This window comes from Ciconia boyciana, chromosome 16, assembly GCF_034638445.1.
Source record: "Ciconia boyciana chromosome 16, ASM3463844v1, whole genome shotgun sequence".
NCBI lineage: Eukaryota > Metazoa > Chordata > Aves > Ciconiiformes > Ciconiidae > Ciconia > Ciconia boyciana.
The window spans coordinates 13,640,022-13,660,729 of NC_132949.1; the positions used below are offsets into that span (position 1 = coordinate 13,640,022).

At 48.2% G+C, this 20,708-nt stretch overlaps 1 protein-coding gene across 1 annotated transcript in view; it reads right to left on the reverse strand.

The window, feature by feature from the left end:
- MAP2K4 (mitogen-activated protein kinase kinase 4) overlaps positions 1 to 20,708 on the reverse strand; it is a 105,551-nt gene that overhangs the window by 14,275 nt on the left and 70,568 nt on the right. Inside the window, exons 5-7 of the mRNA XM_072881193.1 lie at positions 12,649 to 12,768; positions 9,312 to 9,363; positions 8,757 to 8,884 (exon numbers count right to left, since the gene is read on the reverse strand). Of these exons, the coding sequence (XP_072737294.1) occupies positions 8,757 to 8,884; positions 9,312 to 9,363; positions 12,649 to 12,768 (300 nt within the window). The remainder of the gene's footprint in view (positions 1 to 8,756; positions 8,885 to 9,311; positions 9,364 to 12,648; positions 12,769 to 20,708) is intronic.

The window sequence follows — 20,708 nt, forward strand, 5'->3', positions numbered from 1 at the left end:
GCCACAGCAAGGAGGGGAGCGATGTCTCTGAACAGCTGCCTACAGGGTTGTGCAACAGCAATAGAAACCATCTTTAAGACCATAAATAACTAGTTTGGGAAATTCTTCTGCTGTTCAGTAAAGGAAAATGTTGTCACTCACTTTTCGCATTGCTATATTTCTCAAGAATATTCCCACACTGAAAAGCAAGTTGTTCTTCCTTCAAGGCTCTCCCCTGCACAGGCCTCTTGCACACTCAACCGGAGCACAGAGCGATGGCCAGCATTAGTGTCACAGCACAGACCAGGCTGGGACGCAAGCGATGGGCAGAAAGCAGGGCAGGCAAGGAGGCACTGACTCGCTGGGCTCTTGGACCTGCTTCTCCTGTCTCCTCCTCCTCCAGAGCGCGAGGATGCTGCATGCAGCTCCCTTTCACTGCTCACTGAGACCTCCAAACATTTTATTCCTGCGAGCCCCTTCCCTGACTTCTCTACAGGTCTTGGCTGGCAGTTCAGACCCTGTAAGGCTGAAGAAGAGCCTGACCACTCACCTCCCCAGGAGATGCTCACCACCAGCCCTGTGGACATGACCACCATCCCCCAGAAAAGAGGCAGTCTGGCTCTGTGAGATAACTGTCCTCGGAGGGACTCTCCACACTGGTTCTCGAGCAGACCTCGGTGCCCAAGATGCAGCCCTACAGTAGGTGCTGGAGCTCCAAACAGATGCGAACATATCTCCACTCCTCCTGGCTGGTGTTACTGCTCCGCTCTATGCGAAGTTTCAGAGGCTCTCCCTTAGGTGACACCGATCTCCCTTTGATGACAGTGATCTCCCTTTGGTGACACCAAATTCTTCTACTGGCTGCTAAAGAGGTGAGGTGTCTAATTTCATGTGGATCTCAATTTTTATGTGCAGTGAAGCCTAATAAGCTTTCTGGATCGCCTCCTGGGCACGTAGGAGCTCACAGAAGGTGACCTCAGTGCTGCAAAACCTCGGTCTAAGAGCACAGATATGAGTCATTCACACGAGCAAGTGAGGCATCACAGTCACACTGTGCTGGGTAAAGTCTTTTCTAAGGTTAAACCCCTCCTCTGCAGTACTAGGTGACCGATGAAAAAGCTATTAGCACTTTGTTTTCTCTGGGCCTGTATCACAGCGCCAATCACTACAGGGGTCGTGCAGCATCCTATGCAGCAGCCTGCCCTGGTCACAGGAGGAGACACGGCTCCTCGGCCAGGGTGTGATGCAGCAGAGCAAAGGACACACAGAGCGATGGGTGGAAGAGCTGACAGGGCAGTGGAGAACATGAGTTCTTCTGTCTTTGCTGGCTAGGTGGACCTGTAGCTTCCCTCTGCTCCTCAGTCTACCACCTCTAGGATAGCAGCAGTAACGCTGTCTGTGTGTGTACCACTTCTACACCTACATGGGAGATAAGAGTAGTATTGTCAAAAAATACTTCAGCCAAAATATTCATCCCTGCTTGGACTTTTGAATTCTGATATGCCTTCCAAAATCCCTTCTGTTCTTTGATTTCCTGTCCCCCCGCCTCGCCCAGGTCAGCCACAAAGCCCATGGCTGCACAGAGATTATCAGCAGAGATCATGTTTCTAGAGAATGGCCTTTCCTCCCCTCCTATTTCCTCTACAAATTTACTCTGAGAGAATGCTTCATTTAAAAACTTCTCCAGCAGCATTTTCCAGGTGGAGACGCGGGTTTCCGTTCGCATGGGATTACCATCCCCTCCCAGCTGGCTTTCCTAACAGCATTTGAATTCCTCGATCTCAACAGCAGGAAGATCGCAGGGAATTGATGGACTGGTGGATGGGGGACACTTGCTAGGCACAGAAAGATTGGCAGGAACATTAATGATGGTAAGGAGGTCCCGTTGGGCTTGGCACAGCATATTCTTGATGACCTTACTCATCTTGTTAAAAAAGGTAAACGTGTGGCTGTAATAAACTTGGACTAGTGCACTGCATTGTCTGGACTGCAACTAAATCAAGCATCAATAATTTGCATTAGTAAATGGCTTCACTGATAAGAGTTCAGAGTGTAACTGTTGTTAAAAGGACTCTATTGAGTGGGAAAGACAGGATTTATAGTGGGACCTCAAAGGTGACCTTCCTTGGCCTACTGCTAATAATATCCAAGAAAATATAAAATTAGTGTTGCTAAATTCTGCATATTATAAAAATATTGCAAGTGTGATAAATAAGGGTTCCTGAAGAATTAGTGTCATTTGAATGTTTGGGAAGCTGGGCTCTGGCTGGATGCTGACTCACTCTACCAGCCACAGAAAAAGCAGCACTCTGGGATGACAGACAGGCTCCTAGAAAAGGACAGGAGAGCGTGAAATCCCAGAGGAGCATCGCAATTAAAGATGTGTAGCTGGGGCAATGCACTAGGAACCGCTGCTCTTATTACATACTCCACAAGTGAGACAAACACTGGAAGTTTGCTCAATTTCAGGGTCTATGTTTGTAAAAGGATGCTAAAAAAATGGGGGGGTTATAGCACAGCCATAAAATATAATCCAATCCGCCTTAAGGGCATAAGCTGCTCAGTCGCTAATCTCCTCAAAGAAAAGCTTAAGAGGTGACTACATCAGAGTCAAAAAGCACCTAGTGCAGAAACAGGCTGTGGACAGTAAAGGACTCCTTAATTCTGCAAACAAAGTAGGAACAAAGGCCCACAGCCATCCATTAAAACAAGACTTACTTGTATTAGAAAGATGGTATTAGGAGCATAATTAATGACCAGGACAACTTCATGGGCACTACGGTAGATTCTGCAGCACTTGAAGAGGCATCTTTAACACAGGACTTTGGAGGGCTTCATCTGGCGTTGTTTTGGAAGGCCACCCTCCAGTACCCCAGAGCCTGACGCATCCCCTCAATGCCATCCCCACCGCTGCTTCCAAGAAGTGTATTAGATTAACAAGGCCAAGCTCTGGAGAGGCAGGAGTTTTGGAGGGCTGGAAGGTATCGTTTTAGCCCCGCTAAGTAACTTTGTCACAGAACCTCACTGAGGGCCTGCAATTTTGGTGGGGATGCTCTAGAAGTCCTTGAAGTAGTTAGTTACAAAAGACTGAATTGCAGGAAGCCCAGTTATTTTTCCACAGCCTTAATGCCTAACCAACAGGCAAGCTTTCAAACACATACTGAAAAGAAAAAGGAATCCAGCAGGAAGCAGTGCAAGGGGATGACTTCTGATCCTAGAGGACTCTACGATGCAGCAGAAAAAGGGAACCAAGAGAGGGTGTCTACAGATGAAGTTACACACATCCTAACCAGAAATCAAAGCATAACAAAATGCAGGTGGTCATCGGCAAAGGTGAGTCATTGCGCTGCAGCTCAGATAGGGCCAGCCTGGAGTCACTAGCAGTTCGAGCCTTAAGATCTGGTTTCTCTTTCTTAAAGATCTCTTCCATTCAACCAGAAGCTGCTGGTCTGGGCACAGGATCAGATGGCTTTCCCAGCTGCATTCAATCGGCTGTCCTTCTGGCCTCATCACCTGTGAAAGTTTGCACCTGCAAAGCACAGCCCTCACCCCCCAGGTCCAGTCCTGACCCCGATCCTTCCCATATTATGGGAAATAGGAGCTTTTAGACTCCACAAACGCTTGAGTACCTGGTCCTGAACAAGGCGGTGTGCTCTGCTTGCTCTGCTGCCGAGGGTTATGCTGCAGCAGCAGGGAACGGATGGAGGAGGTGGAGGCCGGACTCGGTTGCATCTGGACGGCGGTGCCAGGGTAGCTGCTGGGGGAGGCTGGTGCTGCCAAGCAGCTCCAGCAGCCCCCCCAGCCTGCACAGAGCACGTGGCAGGCATGCAGGGCACTCCCACACTTGGTAGGAAAAGGCTCGGCACAGGGGTGGAGAGTCCCCCTGCAAATCCCCATGGGTCCTCCTGAAGCAGAGGAGGTCTCCCCAGCCTCACCCGCACGAGCAGTGAGAGCCAAACAATCTCAGGGAGAACATGAGGCTCACATCTGTGGACCTGGGACCTGCACAACCCTTCGCTCCCTCTCCCCACACCTGACCCTGCCCTAAGGAGCCTTGCCCATCCCTCTCTGCATCTTCACTGCCCTGATGATCACGTTCTGCTATTTGTGGCTTCCAGTTAGCCTTCTTGTAGCTAATTACGGCAGTGGGGGCTACCCTGGGCCGCCCCAGCACAGCCAGCCATGCCTCACACAGAGCAAACCCATGGCAAGCAGGAGCTGCCTGCTGTTTCCAGCTGAGCCTCCAATGCCTCCCGAGGGCAACTATCTCCCACACCTGAGTTTTAGGCACTTCCCACGTAAATCCTAGTGGCCAAAATGACTTTTTTCCACCTTTTAATATTCTCCTCCACAAAACTCGTGTCCTGTCCACAATACTTCTGGCCAAGCGGTCTGCTTACACAGGCAGCTGCTGACACGTTTCCCCAGGTTTATATAAACTGCCTGTGCAGATGAGCATCTAAAAGGGTGAGGTGGAAAATCCCTTCCCACCGCGTCCCCGGCAGAACGGGGGTGGAAGTGCCGACGCACAGACAGAAGCTCAGCCCTGCAGCGGAGCCGCTCGGCATGGGCTCTGCGCCACATGATGTAAGGAGCTAAGTTTGGACAGGAGAAGTCCCACGCTGGGCGAACCTCACGGATGATTTTAGCCGGTGAATGAGTAAGTGGAGGTTATGTTCTCAGCCGAAACCCCTGAAGCACGCGCGTGACAGCAGCAGCACGCAAGTGGGGAGGGCTGCGCTCAGAGCTAAGGCATCTCCCCCGGCATTCGCTACGCTGCGGGCGGCAGAGCCTGGATCCAGTCCGCGCTGCTCGCAGAGGGACGGTGCCACATGTCTCCCAGTCTCCTCCCAAATTTGTTTTCTCAGTCATAAAAATTATGGCTGGGTGCCAGGTTTCAGAGGAAAAAAAAAAAAAAAAGAAAAAGAAAAAAAAGTCCAACACACAGCAATATTCAGGAGCACCCAAGAGGATTTTAGCTGCATGAATTCAAACCAACAGCCTGCCCGTTCAGATAAATGAATGACTGAGCCTGATGAAAACTTGGGCATTGGGTCAGGAATGCAAAGCTGAAACAGAGGCTCTTGCTGCAGCTCTGCTTGGGTAAAGGATTCAGAGAGCTCCTGCATCCCTGCAGCCTCTCCCTCTACATGCGCAGGGAGGCTGGGGAAGCAGAGCTCAGACTCGTCACTGTCACCTGCCTTGGGAATTCTTCCTTTCCCGTGCATGGCCTGAACTGTGCATGAGCCATCTGAGCACGGGGACGCAGCCTCCACCTGGCCCTGGATGCCAATGCCAGCAGCGACTGCCCATCTTCTCCGGGGAGGAATGAGGAGCAGGAAACACAACCTGAGCGGTGGTCTGCAGCAGCACTGCAGTGACGGGGCTCTGCGCTGGCCCTTTATTCGCACACAGGCAGGGACAAGCAGAAGTGTGTTTGCTGGGACACGGGTCATGCATTAGTACCAAGAAAGCTGCTCTGTATTCCCCAGCACCATGCATCCCCTTGCCCACCCTCTCATCTTGACAACTCTTCAGGGAGAGCTGAGCGGGCAGCCCAGGGAGGGTGGGCAAAGCAGCACAGGCCACTGGCACCCAGGCACAGCCACAGCTTGCAGCGGGCAGCTCCCAGGGTACCTGGGAAAAGGACCTGAGGGACCAAGGACATGTGGGACACCATCAGACTCTGCCCCTAGAGAGATCCCAATGAAGCAGGGCAGGGCAGGGCAGGACATCAGTCCCCACGCTGGTTGGGTCCTCCCCTACCTAAACCAGGCGCTTCTAGTCTCATCCCTCCTCTGACACAGAACCTGGGTTCACTTGAGCATTAAGAAGGCAAAAAGCCGTAATGCCACAAAGACCACCAGCTTCAGCGTGGCACACAGAGCCTCCCCTCCCACCCAAATCAGCAGCACCCGCCACAGCGGGAGGCAACGCAGGGATTGCCGGGAAGCGGCAGGTGGGGAGGACCAAGGGCTGGCTGGGAGCGATCTCACGCTCACTGCTGGTTAAGGCTGCCATGAGCACGTTGTGAGACCTTACCTAGAGCAAACCCACAATGCCGGCACTGGCATAGGTCTCAGGAGGGCTCTCTGGGGACAGGCTGCAGGGCAGCGTGGGGGCTCCATCTTTCCTTTCTTTCCTTCAGAGAACACAAGGCACCAACATGTACGCCTTTACTTCAACATAACGATCGCAGGGGAATTCAAAGCCAAAAGCAAAACAACGTCTCCAGCACTGGCAGCTCCAAGGATGATACACTGCTTTCTGTGACAGCTCTAACAATTTTGGTTAAACCACACAGCACTTGCTTAGCAGCTGGACGTGGCTCCTGCTGCCTAATCAGACTGCTCGCAGTCAAACTGGCCGACATCCAATGTTATTGTTATCAACGGCTATTTGGGGACCCAGCTCCAGTGAACACGGTGTTATCAGGTTCCTTCGGTGGGCAAGTGCTCACACTACAAGAATTACTGCAAGTGCTGTGGGCCAAGTGGGCCTTGCAGAGCAACACATTCTCATCATCAGGGAGCATCATGCAGCAGTCCTTATCAGATCCACCCTGGCTGAACAGAGTCACATTATTTTGCACCAAAAATAGTCGCCTATTTTGCACCAAAAAAACACAACTTTTCCTTTGGAAAGGAATGTGACTGGCCTGACTCCCTCCCAGGTATATTCAGGTTTGATCACAGCATCACCACAGCCATCGGACTCTGCTAGCTTGGAGAAAGAGCTGGCAGATGTGTGTGCATGCTGGGGACATCTCCCTGTTTCCCAGGCTTCTCAGTACGTGGAAATGCTCATGTACTTGGAGAGGAGTCACTGAGTCCAGAGAGCAGAAGGGAAGAGGCCAGCCGTCTCCCACACCGCTTGCCAGCTGCTGGCTCGTCCCACAAACCGTATACCATGCCAAGGCTCTTAAAATCACAAACTGAACTGAAACACTTTTGCTCACTTAAAAATCCAACAGAGTCTGGAGCTGGTGATGGAGATGCACAAAGAGCAGAGGGGATATTCACAGACAGGGAGGAAATACAAGGGGCTATCGGAAGCACCCACCCACTCAAGCCCCAGGGGAAATGAAGCAGCGCAGCTATTTACAGACATGCCGGTAACTGTCACGTCGTAACTAAACCAACAGCCTGTGCAAAGCTAACCATCCACCCACTGTTTTAAGAAAAAGTGGGAACATTAATTCCTGTAATTATAGCCCACTGAACTTGGGACGGGGAAAGGAGCGAACAATTTTTCAAGAGCCCTATTTACAGATGCGATACACACCTCAGAGCATAGGGAAAAGTCAACAACAGTCATAACTCCACAGAGCAATGCTATCAGAAGAGCCTGCGGTCTGAGATGCAAACACCCAGCCTCAGGTCAGACTAGCTCAGACTGCACCAGCTCCCATGTCCTCCTGGGGCACCTCTCTCTGCTGCTGCCCTCAGCATCCCACGCCCCACCAACACAACAAACTGGGCAGCTCTGACTGATCCTCTTCCCTGCGGGGAGCTCCACGCCCTTGCCAAAAGTGCTCAGAGCAGAGACATGCCTCTGCCCTCTCTCCAGCCTCACAAGGTCTTTATTTAAACAAACTGCCCCGTTCTGCCCTGTTTCACTACATTACGTAGCTCAGGGGCTTGCGCACACTTTGTTGCACCACAGCACTAGTCTCTGATCATAGATCTCATCTGTACTCTTCTTTCCAGCTCATTGAGTAACTAGCTCTGCTATGAAGACAGTGAACAGAAAAGGTCAAATGCTCCAAAACTCAGACTCTGTGCTTGCACAGATCAGGATCGGGGCAGACAGATTTCTCCTTGTACACCACAGTCAGATACAAGCCATATGAGAGCTGTTACCTGAACCAGATGGGCACCATACCTTAAAAGAGAGAGATCTTCCTTTTTTGTTTCCTTGGTGGTAGATAAGAGAGTTCAGAAAACAGTATTTTTCAGCATATAGAGCCGTAAGATAAGTAATGAGAGTTCAACACAGACACTGAAATTAAAGTCACATTGACGACAGCAGCAGACACACAGCTCCCCGCGCAAGGCACCCTCAGCTCTTGTTAAACCAAGAGATGCATTTTCACAGCAGCCCAATGAACAGAAGTGTTTAAAACCCTCAGACAGCTTCGAAAATCACCACCACAGCTTTTCTCCCTGGGAGGTGGAGGGAAGCAAACAAGCAGGACAGACTCCCAGGAGCCACGGCTCAGCCCGAGCAATTTCCACGCAGCTGCTCTGCTACCACTGCTCTCCAGAATCACATTCTCCTGGAATTAAGTTATGGCACACTTTGGAATTAAAGTGGTTTGCAAAAATCACTATAATTCTGCTCTGCAATAACTCCTGTGACATAATCTTACCGTGGCAAATGGATTTCTTGCAGACCAAGAAAACTCTGCAGCCAGACGGCACTGCCTCCCCCATATGCTGTTTGTTTTGGAGCGTGAGCGGGCGCTGCTGGAAGGCAGAGAGAAGCTCTCTGCTCCAGTGCCACAGCACTGGCAGCAGCAGAGGAACCCAGCAAAAAAAAGGGAATTCGGTCCCTTTGCCACAGCCGGGATGCCTTTGCTGATGCTGCCAGCAGCAGTGCTCAATGCAGAGCTCAGCTTCATCTGGGAAGGGGGTGCCCATCCCACAGGAAACAGTCCGACACTTCAGTCAAATGACAGGCACGGCCATGCTGAGTCAGGCCTGCAGAAGGAGGGTAAGATCCTGCACAGCCCATGGGCACGCCAGCTCCCCGCTGCCCAGCTCATCCCCACTCACCGCCATGTACGGCCGGCACCCTGCATCCCGCGTTTTGGCAATGGAGTCCACAAGCTGTCCACTAATGCCAAAGTCACAGAGTTTAATATTTCCATTTCTGTCCAGAAGAATATTGGAAGGTTTGATGTCTGCAAGGGAAAGAAATTTAAACCAGTAAGTCACGGCTGGAGCTTTCAATTTCAAGAACAGCAGCTGCAGAGAATCAACACAGGCAGTGCTGTGCAATTGCCATTGCCCCTTGGTGTGGGGCAGGCGGGTGGCCACTGGATGCGCTTGCCGCCGCTGAGGATCCTGACCAGGAGCAAGAGGAGATGGAGCCAGCCCCAAAGATGTCACGTGCCTGGAGGCAGAGACACCCAACCACCCTAACATCACACTTTTATGGAAAACCACAGACCAAAGAGGCAATGAAACTGCCACTGGTGACACACTTGTGCAAAACCTGTACTCACGCTCATGGCAGTACACATGCTAATTACACTTCGACTTGAAGCAAAGGCTGCTTAAAGTCCTCGCAATTATTTTTGTAGGCAAGAAGAAAAGACATGAACTCACCTCTGTGAATGATTTTCAAGTTTTCTTTTAAGTGGTTTAGTGCTTTCACAGTCTAGGAAAGAAAAACAGATGAAAAATAAGCAAATGTTGTAAGATTCTTGTGACTATTAAACTTTTGGAGCTCCAAGAAGGGGGGAAAACATATAATATGTTGAGATATCAATGCTGTAATATGCCATGTAATAAAAGCATTTTTCTCCCAATCTTTCCTGCAAACAGAAGGTGATATAAGAGAGGGCATGCGCTTAAGTAAACACATAACACTTGTAACCTGGAAAGATCACACTCTGGGAGAGAGGAGCAAGAGGTGAAGTCAAGCAATTTCTGATGTTAATTAGCTTGAGTAATAACTTATTTCAAGCCCCATGCTGTACTTTTTCAGTAGGTAACAACTATTCCCATTCCACTGGCTGAGCAGCAACAGTGTGGGGAGCAGCAGAGGAAGCTGTTCTGATTTAACCATTCATCATTAAATGGAAGAGACACTTAGGGAGCCTGATTTCACAGGACGATTTTAAAAAATCCTGAAAGTTCACCATTTTAATTCATGTCACTTCTGCTGAAAAGACCATTGAAACCAATGGCCAAAAGACTGCCTTGAAGATGATGGTAAGAGGGTGTTCATGTTGTGCTGCAAAGCACGCTGAAGCTGTACGACTGTAAGGATGAAGTCTAGCACTGAGGAACAGCTCCCAGAAGACTGGTCCTTCCTGCTCACACAACTCCATGTTCAAGTGTTTAGGTAATTAAAAGCTCTGGCAGGCTCTGGGGCAGCTGACATGCTGCCTCCTCCTTGCCGCACACCTTGCTCCTCCAGTGCAGGTTTCTGCTCTGGCAGCAGAAGCCACTACATCTCTCTGAACAACAAAGCATCAACTGATTTTTAGGCAGACCCATAGTGGAATGAGACTGGATGGCTTCCTTGGACCTGAGCTTCAGCAAGAGAAAGCCTGCTGGACTTAGTGACTGAATGTTGGTTTAAATCCCACTTGACCCTGCCAGAAGCTTCTGCCCCCACCCTCAAACGGGTGAAGCAGAAGCTCACAGCTCTTCAACCTGGGGTGAAAGAGTTCTAACACGAAATGAAGGGTGGTTGGCAGAGCACACCAAGCTGTGAGCTGCAGCACATACCCCACCTGCACAAGGTGGGCTACCAGGGCATGCGCATGTAGACCTTCTGGACCTGAAGGCCCTCAGGGTCTAAGATACTCAGGGCCAGTATTCTCATACCAGAGTTATTAAATGCCATTCCTCATTTGTTTTCTAGAAAAAGGTGGACAGAAACAAACCCCAGACCACAAGACCTAGTCAGAACCTGTCTCAGTTCCTAAAGCTACTCTGTGTAGAGGACCTCCCTCAGGAGCTGCTGGGGCTGGGCTGCCTTCACGTGCAATGTGAAGGAAGGAGAACAGTGTTTGACGAGCAGCCCACGACCTCCCACACAGCGCAGCTGGGCTTCACATCTCCAGATCTGTTGTGGGTTATGGATCAAGTATGGAAAATTATAGCTTACTCAGTCCATCCCTCACCCCCAGGTCAGAAACATCCAAGGTTGTCATTTCCCTGGCTAGGAGTTAAAGCTTTGGTGCACTTTCACAGCATGCTGTCTGCACAGGGTAAGCAGAGAAACTCCCTTCAAGAGCTTCAAAACTCATCTCAAGTCTCTGTCCAAACTATCTTCATCAGGCAAACACCTTGCAAGGTCTGTCTGAGCCAAAATGTGGGCCAGCGTGTCTCTAATACCCTGCAAACCCTAGAAGAAAGGATCTCCTTTTCTTTCCCCCACAGAATTACATATAACTCCACGAAGACTACCCTGGAAGGACAGACCTTACCCAGCCATCTCTTGTCTATTACTTCCTTTGGCCAGTAATACATTTAGTTGGTTGGTGGTAAGACGGGCATTCCATGGCTGCGTTTTGATACGATTTTCAGTCTTGGCTATAAACATCTAAATACATGACAGTGCCTGAGCTGTCAAGGCAGCCTGTTAGCTGTAAGAAGTGGCAGCAGGCCCAGGTAGGCTCAACATTTTATAAAGATACCCCTAAGAAGAGTGAAGATGGTTTTCTCCCAAGATCAGGCACTGAGCAGAATTTGCCCATATCCTTTCAAGAGGTCATGGTTTGTGACTTGCTGAGCACCTCCCCATCACTCTCATAGCTCAATACACCAGCTTACTGCGGCATTCACGTGATGAAGCCAATACAGAGGCAGTTTGCCTGTCTGTCACCAACACAGCATGGCACCGGTGTTCGCTCACATTTCCCCCCGTTACCCCTGAACGGTGCTTCACTTCTGCAGCCTTTCATCTTCCAGCAACCTCGCTGAAGTAATTCATTTGGCTCGGCCTTGATTTTTTATTGGGCCAGGACTTCCAGGTTAAGTCAGGAAAACATCAACCAGGTTCTCCACCTGCTGAAGACCACTTGTACTTTTGGGAGCCTTTGCACAAGGCTACTAGAGGTTTCTCTGGACTGGAATGGCCCAGCATCCCCTGCAGAAATCCAATGGACCTGACAGATCTTTACGGGCAGCAGCACAACAGAGGTTTTGGGATACCTCTCAACACTCCTTCCTCCACGGCCCAAAACCAAAAGTTTGTTTTGCAGGGCCAAAACTTGTCCTTGTGGTTAGACAACTAAGGGTTCATTTTGGCACAGCCAAGGATCATTTTACAGGGCTCCTTAAAGGGAGACAGTGGGCTCCGAGTAGCACGCCTGCACTCAGATACCCTGAGTGGGATTCATCTCACTTCACCACCTAAGGCATCACGAGATGGGAACTCAGCTCCCATACAGAGGTACAAACCTCTCCCCACTGCCTCGAGAGAGGGTAGGCAACTCACTGAGACCAGACCCTTATTCTCAAATAGTCTGGTGGTTTTCACATGTCCTGGCTGTAAATGCCCAATCCCTTGTTCCCTTTATGAACAAGGGAAGGGGAGACAGCTGATCTATTTTAGGCACCTTCCTTGGGATGAGATGACCCAAGCCCAGCTACCACTGATGCCACCAGCAGTGGACATGAAGCGATCCCTGAGGAGCGGGCTGGTGCCTATGCTGTCAGCACCGATGTTCAAGCAGGCAGAGCAGGAGGCTGGTCCTGGGTTCTCCTTATGAACTGATTATAGACCCCAGGACCCACTTTTCCGTGATGCAATACGCTATGAGAAAGTCAGAGTATACTCAAGGATCATTAAAACCGTGGTGCAATACAACAGCAGCAGTTCTGCTGCACACAGATCCACCAGCTTTCTCACATGTGAGTGAAAGAGATCTGAATTTTTCACATTAGCTTCAAAAACATACACAAAAAGGTTTAACAAAATACTCACAGCTAAAGTGATTTTGCCTAGGATTTCTTCTGGAATAACATCATCTAATACACTATATACATATTTGTAAAACTTATCAAACGAGGTAGACATGAGCTCCATACAGATCCAACAGTCACCCTGGAAAAAGAAAAGAATCTGTGTTACTGTCAAGATAAAAAGGAGAAACAAACAATCCGGAGACCATAAAGAGATCCCTTGAATCCAATAAAATACATTAACAGCAACATGCATTTGACAGGAAGGATGGAATTCACCTTGATTAATTTTAGCAATGGAAGACTGGCCCCTATATGCACCTCTCCCCCACTCCATTCACCAGCAGAGGAATCTATCTGACCAGCTCAGACCTGATATTACTGTTTAGATGCCTGAACCTAGATGAATCCAAGTCTCAAAAACTGTTTGGCTCTCCAGAAGGCTGCAGGCACAGTGAAACACCAGCATGCACAGTAAGACTAAAATAAATCCCTTCAGTTTATGACTACCCTGCGGAGGACAGATGACATTTCACACAACATTCAGAGATATCATCTAACCAAGAGAAAATGAAAATAAACCCAAGTGTGTGTGTGTAGGGTTGTTGATTTGCATCTCACAGTTAAACAATTTAAATGCAGAAAATTGTAAAACATACCAGTATCTGTGTTAAACCAAGCTAAGCTTAACCACCATAGGAGAATAACATGTCTTTTTATCAAACTCGCTCCTGAGATCTGTAAATTGACCCACTCACGATGGATTCGCTGGGGATGAGAAATGGATCCCCACAATATAGAAGGACTTCATCTTTCTGTATCTACCATATGGGGACAGTTTGGATTGATCTTAGTTATTTCAATTTTTTTTAACATTTTACCTCCAGTTGAGGACAACAGAAGGCTTTGCGTGAGCTATTTCTGTAGACTCTCATGCACTTCAGGCAACTCTTCATTGCTAGAAATACAGAAACACTAGAACTAGACCTGTCCTCATCAGAAGCGACATACTCATACCTATCTGCTACAGGCTGTATCACAATGAGGGTTAAAACTGCATTAGCTGTCAAAAGCTAAGTGCAGAACGGAGTCGATTAGTCTGGATGTCTCATCCTGGCTAAATACCACCTAAAACACTTGTGTAGGGAGCAGCACCTTGTACAGGCAGTGCTGTCCTGGGCTGCCTGGGTGGTTCAGAGCACAGGATGCCTGTCTGGTTATGACTAAGCTGCACACTCCTGTGATATAAGAAGCAACAAATAGAGGATAAACTTCCCCGAGTAATTATCCTACAGAAGATAGATTTTTCCTGACCAGACAAAACACAAACCAACTAAACACTATGTTAATACATGGAAATGAAATTAGGAAAAAACCCTAGGGTATGGACATGCTGGATGCGTGGCAAAGCTCCTTGCTCCCATCCTGCACACCCAAGTCACTTCTGTTTGAAGCAATCTCCCAGTGCTCATGAGAGTCAGGAGCACTTCTTGAGTTATATTTAGCTGATGGAAAAGCTTGTAAAGCCACAGGTTTTAAGGCCAAAAAGGGCTTTTCTGTCACTCAGAATGACCTCCTGTGAAACACAAGCCAAGGAACTGCATCCGCCAAGATGCCTCCAGTCCAAATGCTTGGTTTAGCAGGAACAGAAGTGTCCAACAAAGGTGCTGTCAAACACTGCACACTGGTATCAGCAGAGGCAGCAGTGCCACCCAGCTTGGTCTTGGGCTGCTCACACACGTACAAGGCTGTTTTCAGCAATACAGACAGCAAACTGCCAGGAGGCGTCCCATGTGCCTCCAGCGTCATGGATGCTGCTGCTTCAGTGACAGTAAATCCATCACTGTCTCTGCCAAAGGAGGGATGCTGCCTCTGAGAGGAATAGAACAGAACAGACTAGACTAGACTATTTCAGTTGGAAGGGACCTACAATGATCATCTAGTCCAACTGCTTGACCACTTCAGGGCTGACCAAAAGTTAAAGCATGTTGTTAAGGGCATTGTCCAAATGCCCCTTAAACACTGACAGGCTTGCGGCATCGACCACCTCTCTAGGAAGCCCATTCCAATGTTTGACCACCCTCTCGGTAAAGAAATGCTTCCTAATGTCCAGTCTAAACCTTCCCTGGCGCAGCTTTGAAGCATTCGCACGCGTCCTATCACTGGATACCAGGGAGAAGAGCTCAGCACCTCCCTCTTCACTTCCTCAGGAAGCTGTCGAGAGCAATGAGGTCGCCCCTCAGCCTCCTTTTCTCCAAACTAGACAAGCCCAAAGTCCTTAGCTGCTCCTCACAGGACATTCCTTCCAGCCCTTTCACCAGCTTTGTTGCCCTTCTCTGGACGCATTCAGGGACCTTAACATCCTTCTTAAATTGTGGGGCCCAGAACTGCACACAGTATTCAAGGTGAGGCTGCACCAACACTGAATACAACAGGATAATCACCTCTTTTGACCAGCTGGTTATAAAAGAGAGAGCCTCTCCCTGATGAGAAGGGGGGATCTGCTTTCCTAGGAAGGGCTGAGCCGCCAGTGGGGAAGAAGACTGTGGGTTCAGAGCCATGGGCAGCCCCATTTTACACTGCTCATTTGGCACCAGGCTTTTTACATCAGCACAAGGCAGAGCAGGAGCTAATGTCTCTCACCCAAGGGAAATGGCTGCTACAAGCCTGAGCCCAGAAAACACATATTTCACCCAAAACAAAGCAGAAGGGACTGATCAAAAGGGTGCTGTGCCAGACACAGAAGCAGAGACACCACATTGAAAGAGGCAAGTGCAGCACAGCGGGAAGAGGACATGACCGGCGCTTCAGAAGGCGTGGAGAAAGGTGAGCTTAGGCTGCTAGAGAATGAAAGATTGGCTATGGATGAATTTGGCTGAGGACCCGTTCAGATTTAAACTGCAGAAATGAAGTCAGGCAACACATGCAGAAAATTTCCCTTTTCAGCACTGGCAACAAATGCAAAGTCCAGCTGAGGCACTTCCATATTATTGACAGTGGCTCAGAGAAAGCAGTGTGGATCCAGCGTTAGTGATACGCATAAATCAAGTGAAACTGGAACCACACCCTTACAAGCTATCTGTAGTGAAAGCAAACACGGACTTGTTCTACTGGCTGCAGGATCATTCAAAACATTGCTTCTGTTTTGACCAGCTTCATATAAAAAATTGGTACTGCGTTATATTCCCATGTTATTGTACTGAGACTGCAGGGGACTGGATTTGTTCAAGAATGTCAGAATATTACTGACCACCTGCAGCCTTGTATTTATGTCCAATCGCACCAATACTGTGAATGTCTTCAGTCGCCCAGGTTACAACGGCTGTTGTTCGTACAACAAAAGCAAACTGAAGTGAAACAACAGGCAACCTTATTAGAGCCATTATCATAACAAAAGCTTCACAATATACTTTGTGCATCTGTGGGGTTGGGATGTGTGTGTTACCAAAACCTCAAACAAGTACAATAAATTGTTATCCAATGTTAATTTAACCATTAAAAAACCTGTACATGACCAAAAGCACCAAAGGAAAGACATTGGTCTCCTGAAGTATATGCCATACAGAAATCCTGGATGTGGGCATTTATTGATCTGGTAATATGAAAATCTACCTGACCAACATGAATTCATGTCAGTAAGATCAATGACAAAAGATGACAGACCTTTTCAATTATGCAGCTTCATTAAGGCTGGTGGCAAGACTCAAAACTCTACAGGTTCTTATCTCTTCCTGGGACTTGAAAGGACTTACCTATCGGCAAAGCTGATGAATTTTACTGAGAACAAAAAGGAAGACTGTCAGGGACGACTGGGTACCAGTCACCCAGCCCCCTTTCTGATCAAATACAAAAAAGTGCTGATGTGCATGGGAAAGTTCTGCTTCGTTGTGAATTGCGAGGATAAAACCATCTTAATGAAAGTTTCTCTCTAATTTATGCTCCTAGGTCAGGTTGATTTCCAAATATAAAATGACAAAAGAAGCATTTTAATTTTCTATTCCAGTTAGAGCTATTCTTCCAAAGAATATATTTTAGTCCTTATTGGGTACTAAATTACCAGATGCTAATGCACATCTTGTAGGCATTCCAGAAAATGTCAAGGAACAACCTGCACATTTCATTCAAAATATCGCTGCCCATCTCCAGGACATACACAAAAACTGCTTAACCAGCAACTAGGATGCTTCAACTTCTGAATGCAGTGTCCTGAGTTCCCAGTTGACAACTGAGCATGCCACAAAGATGCCACCCAGCTGGAATGCGGCCTGGCAGAAAAGGACCTAGGAGTCCTGGTGGACACCAACTTGAACATGAGCCAACAACATGCCCTTGCTGTGAAGAAAGTGAACAGTACCCTGGGCAAAGCCTTGCCAGCAGGTCGAGGGAGGTGATCCTCCCCCTCGACTCAGCACTGGTGAGGCCACACCTGGAGTGCAGTGCTGGCTTCCCCAATACAAGAGAGACATGGACATACTGGAGAAAGTCCAGCAAAGGGCCACTAAGATGACTGAGGGACTGGAGCATCTCTCCTATGAGGAAAGGCTGAGAGAGCTGGGACTGTTCAGCCTGGAGAAGAGAAGGCTCAGTCGGGATCTTATCAATGTATATAAATACCTGAAGGGAGGGTGCATAGAGGACAGAGCCAGGCTCTTTTCAGTGGTGCCCAGTGACAAGACAAGAGGCAATGGGTACAAACTGACACACAGGAGGTTCCCTCTGAACATCAGGAAACACTTTTTCACTGTGAAGGTGACTGAGCACTGGCACAGGTTGCCCAAGGAGGCTGCGGAGTCTCCATCCCTGGAGATATTCAAAAGCTATTTGGACATGGTCCTGGGCAAGTGGCCCTAGGTGGCCTTGCCTGAGCATGGGAGTTGGACAAGGTGACCTCCAGAGGTCCCTTCTAACATCCACCATTCTGTGATTCTGTGATACTGAAGGCTTATTACGTTAGTGCACACTGCAGGGAGAGGCCAACTTTTTTTGTAAGTTGCATCGACACTACTGAGAGAGAATGAAGAATGTCATCACCCTCATATACCCTTATATGACATAGAGAACACTTCTCCTATGGACTGGGGACTGATCATGGGGACAGATGCCTTGAGCAATGCCAACGCAGCCAAAGATTTCCACAGAAATAGGCTGTTATGCATCAATACCAAAGACAGCAAACACCTTGTATCTACTGACCAAGGATATGTCCGCAATTCACATCAATGTCAGCACTGCACTACTGACACATCCATACTACCTCTTCTCTCGTACCAGCAGAAGCTCCCCATGGGCTAATTTATCTGGCTTCCTCGGCAAGTTTTGCAACTTGCAATGAATTTTTCATTGAATAATTTTATCAACTATTGAGCTTGTTGGTTTAAACTTGGCTCGGCTACACTCGCACTGTGTAGGAGTCACTGCTGAGATCCCAAGTCAGACAAGGCTTTTTTCCTCTTTTCCTCTTGAGAAGAAAACTAACAGAAACAATTACTTTTAAAGAGCAATTAGCGTGATCACGATAACTAACGAAACATTCCCAGCCTTACAGGTACTGTCTCAAACTAGATTACCTGTAAAGTTTCCAGCAGCCATGCAAGAAAAGAAGATTGTTTTTTTCTCAGACCTAAAAACCCTCCAAACAGCAACACTCGGGGCAAAAGTCTCAGAGTTGCCCAGTGCAGTCCTATGGCTCAGCCCAACACTCCTCTCTTCTCACTAGAAGAAAGTGACTTAAGTGAAATCTTTGCAGAAACCCTAGCAATCATCTTTTTTTCTCCCCTACCTAGCAAGTACTGCTTTCAGAGGTAACAAACGGACACGAGTAACCAGACCCTCTTCAATACAGCATCTCTGATAACTGACATGGAGAGTTCTGTGTGCGTTTGCAGGAGTCAGGGCTCTCACTGGTGCAGTACGGCTTCACGGGGCCAGGGCAAACCTCATGAAGTTCAGCAAGGCCAAGTGCAAGATCCTGCACCTGGATCGGGGCACTCACCAGTACAAATAAGGACTGGGGGATAAAGGGATTGAGAGCAGCCCTGCAGAGAAGGCCTTGGGGATACAGGTGGATGAAAAATTGGACATCAGCTGGTAACGTGTGCTTGCAGCCAGAAAGCCAACCATATCATTGGCTGCGTAAAAAGGAGCATGGCCAGCAGGTCGAGGGAGGTAAATCTCCCCCTTCTACTCCACTCTCATGAGACTCCACCTGGAGCACTGCATCCAGCTCTGGGGTCCCCAGCACAAGAAGGACATGGAGCTGTTAGAGTGGGTCCAGAGGAGGCCACAAAAATGATCCGAGGGCTGGAGTACCTCTCCTATGAAGAAAGGCTGAGAGAGTTGGGGTTGTTCAGCCTGGAGAAGAGAAGGGTCCAAGGAGACCTTATTGCAGCCTTTCAATATATAAAGGGGGCTTATAAGAAACATGGAGAGTCTTTTTACCAGGGCCTGTAGTGATAGAACAAGGGGCAATGGCTGTAAACTGAAAGAGGGTAGATTTAGCTTGGACGTAAGGAAGAAATCTTTTACAAAGAGGGTGGTGAGACACTGGAACAGGTTGCCCAGAGACGTTGTGGATGTTCTGTTCCTGGAAGTGTTCCAGGTCAGGTTGGATGGGGCTTTGGGCAACCTGATCGAGTGAAAGATGTCCCTGCCCATGGCAGGGGGGTTGGACTCGATCTTTGAAGGTCCCTTCCAACCCAAACCATTCTATGATTCAATGATTTTATGATTCATCAGCCACCAAGTCCCTTCTATAGCCAGTGTAACTAGGAATATAGCCAGGTGTATAACTACTCCTTCTGGACTTTCCTCCAGGCCTTTCTCTTTCTGATTCTCTTCATTCTCCAGCCTTTACTAGATGCAACTTTCTTCTCTCTTCTGTTAAGAAGTCAGGCTATGGACATGAAAACCATTTAAACTGCCAGACATTACGTCAATGCTCAGGGATTCTTTCTGTTATTGAAAAAAAGGTTGATTTTTTCCACCTGGGATCACTAGAGAACCAAGTAATAGAGCAGTCTACTCAACAGCTGCACTAGCGGAATGACGGATGCTGTGACATCCCAGGGAGGTACAACTCAATAACACGAAGGTCACAGCTTCATCAACAAGAGCAGGAGCGAGCAGAGCACTGTCCCATGGAAGACCTGACTCCCGCACGTGCACTATCTGGCGTCAGTGCAATGAAGTCCCTTACTCCATGCAAAGGCTGAAACGCTGTCTTCTACTTTTTCAGCTTTGTTCCAGTTTCATTAAACAGGCAATTTAATCTCATCTAATGGGTGCCAATAAACTCAAGCAAAGTCCTGTACCCGGCAATCACCTTGCAGTTTTTGCATTGTTACACATTACATTATATACACAGACATACATAATAACAGAAGGACATCCCATATGATTAAAGCACAAGAAGCAAATAATATCTGTTAAGATGCCGCCTGCTGAGGGACAAGCAGGACCGGTTCCGAGAAAAGACTTTCCCTATCAGAAAATGCTTGCTGAACAAGTGAGACAGAATACAACTAGGGGAAAATAGTTGCGTAGGATTTTTTGCCTTTCCAAATCAAATTTTTCATACTCATAGAGGCTGCCACAGTAACTTGTCTGTTTACAATTAATTGCAAGCTGGGATACTAGTCTGTCTTCAAAATAAGCCTTTGAACAGTTTTGTCCAATTTGGTTTAGTACTCCCACTCCCCAAACTGTCAGGATCCAAGAGCTTAGCTCTGGTTCTCTGTATCAACAGCTCACTCTTCCAGAAAGGCTACCTGCCTTTCAAAACAGCCCGGCTGCCCTGCTGCTGTTCCTGAAGCTGCTATAATCTTCTTGTCAATCATCTGACTGTGAGAGCTGCCTACTCAACATTTAAGCTCCTCTAAAGGGGCTCAAATTGAAGTCTTTCACCTTTTAGGAGCAGGCAGAAGAAGACTTCTCATCTGTAGCTCCATCCATCCCTGGAGAATCTGAATCCTGGCTCAGAGCAGGCGGTCCCAAGAGGCCTTTTGGAACTTATTTCCTTACTTTTCACCTTGAAACGCTGGAACAAAGAGCTTTGTTTATACATGTTTTGCTGTAGGACTTCCT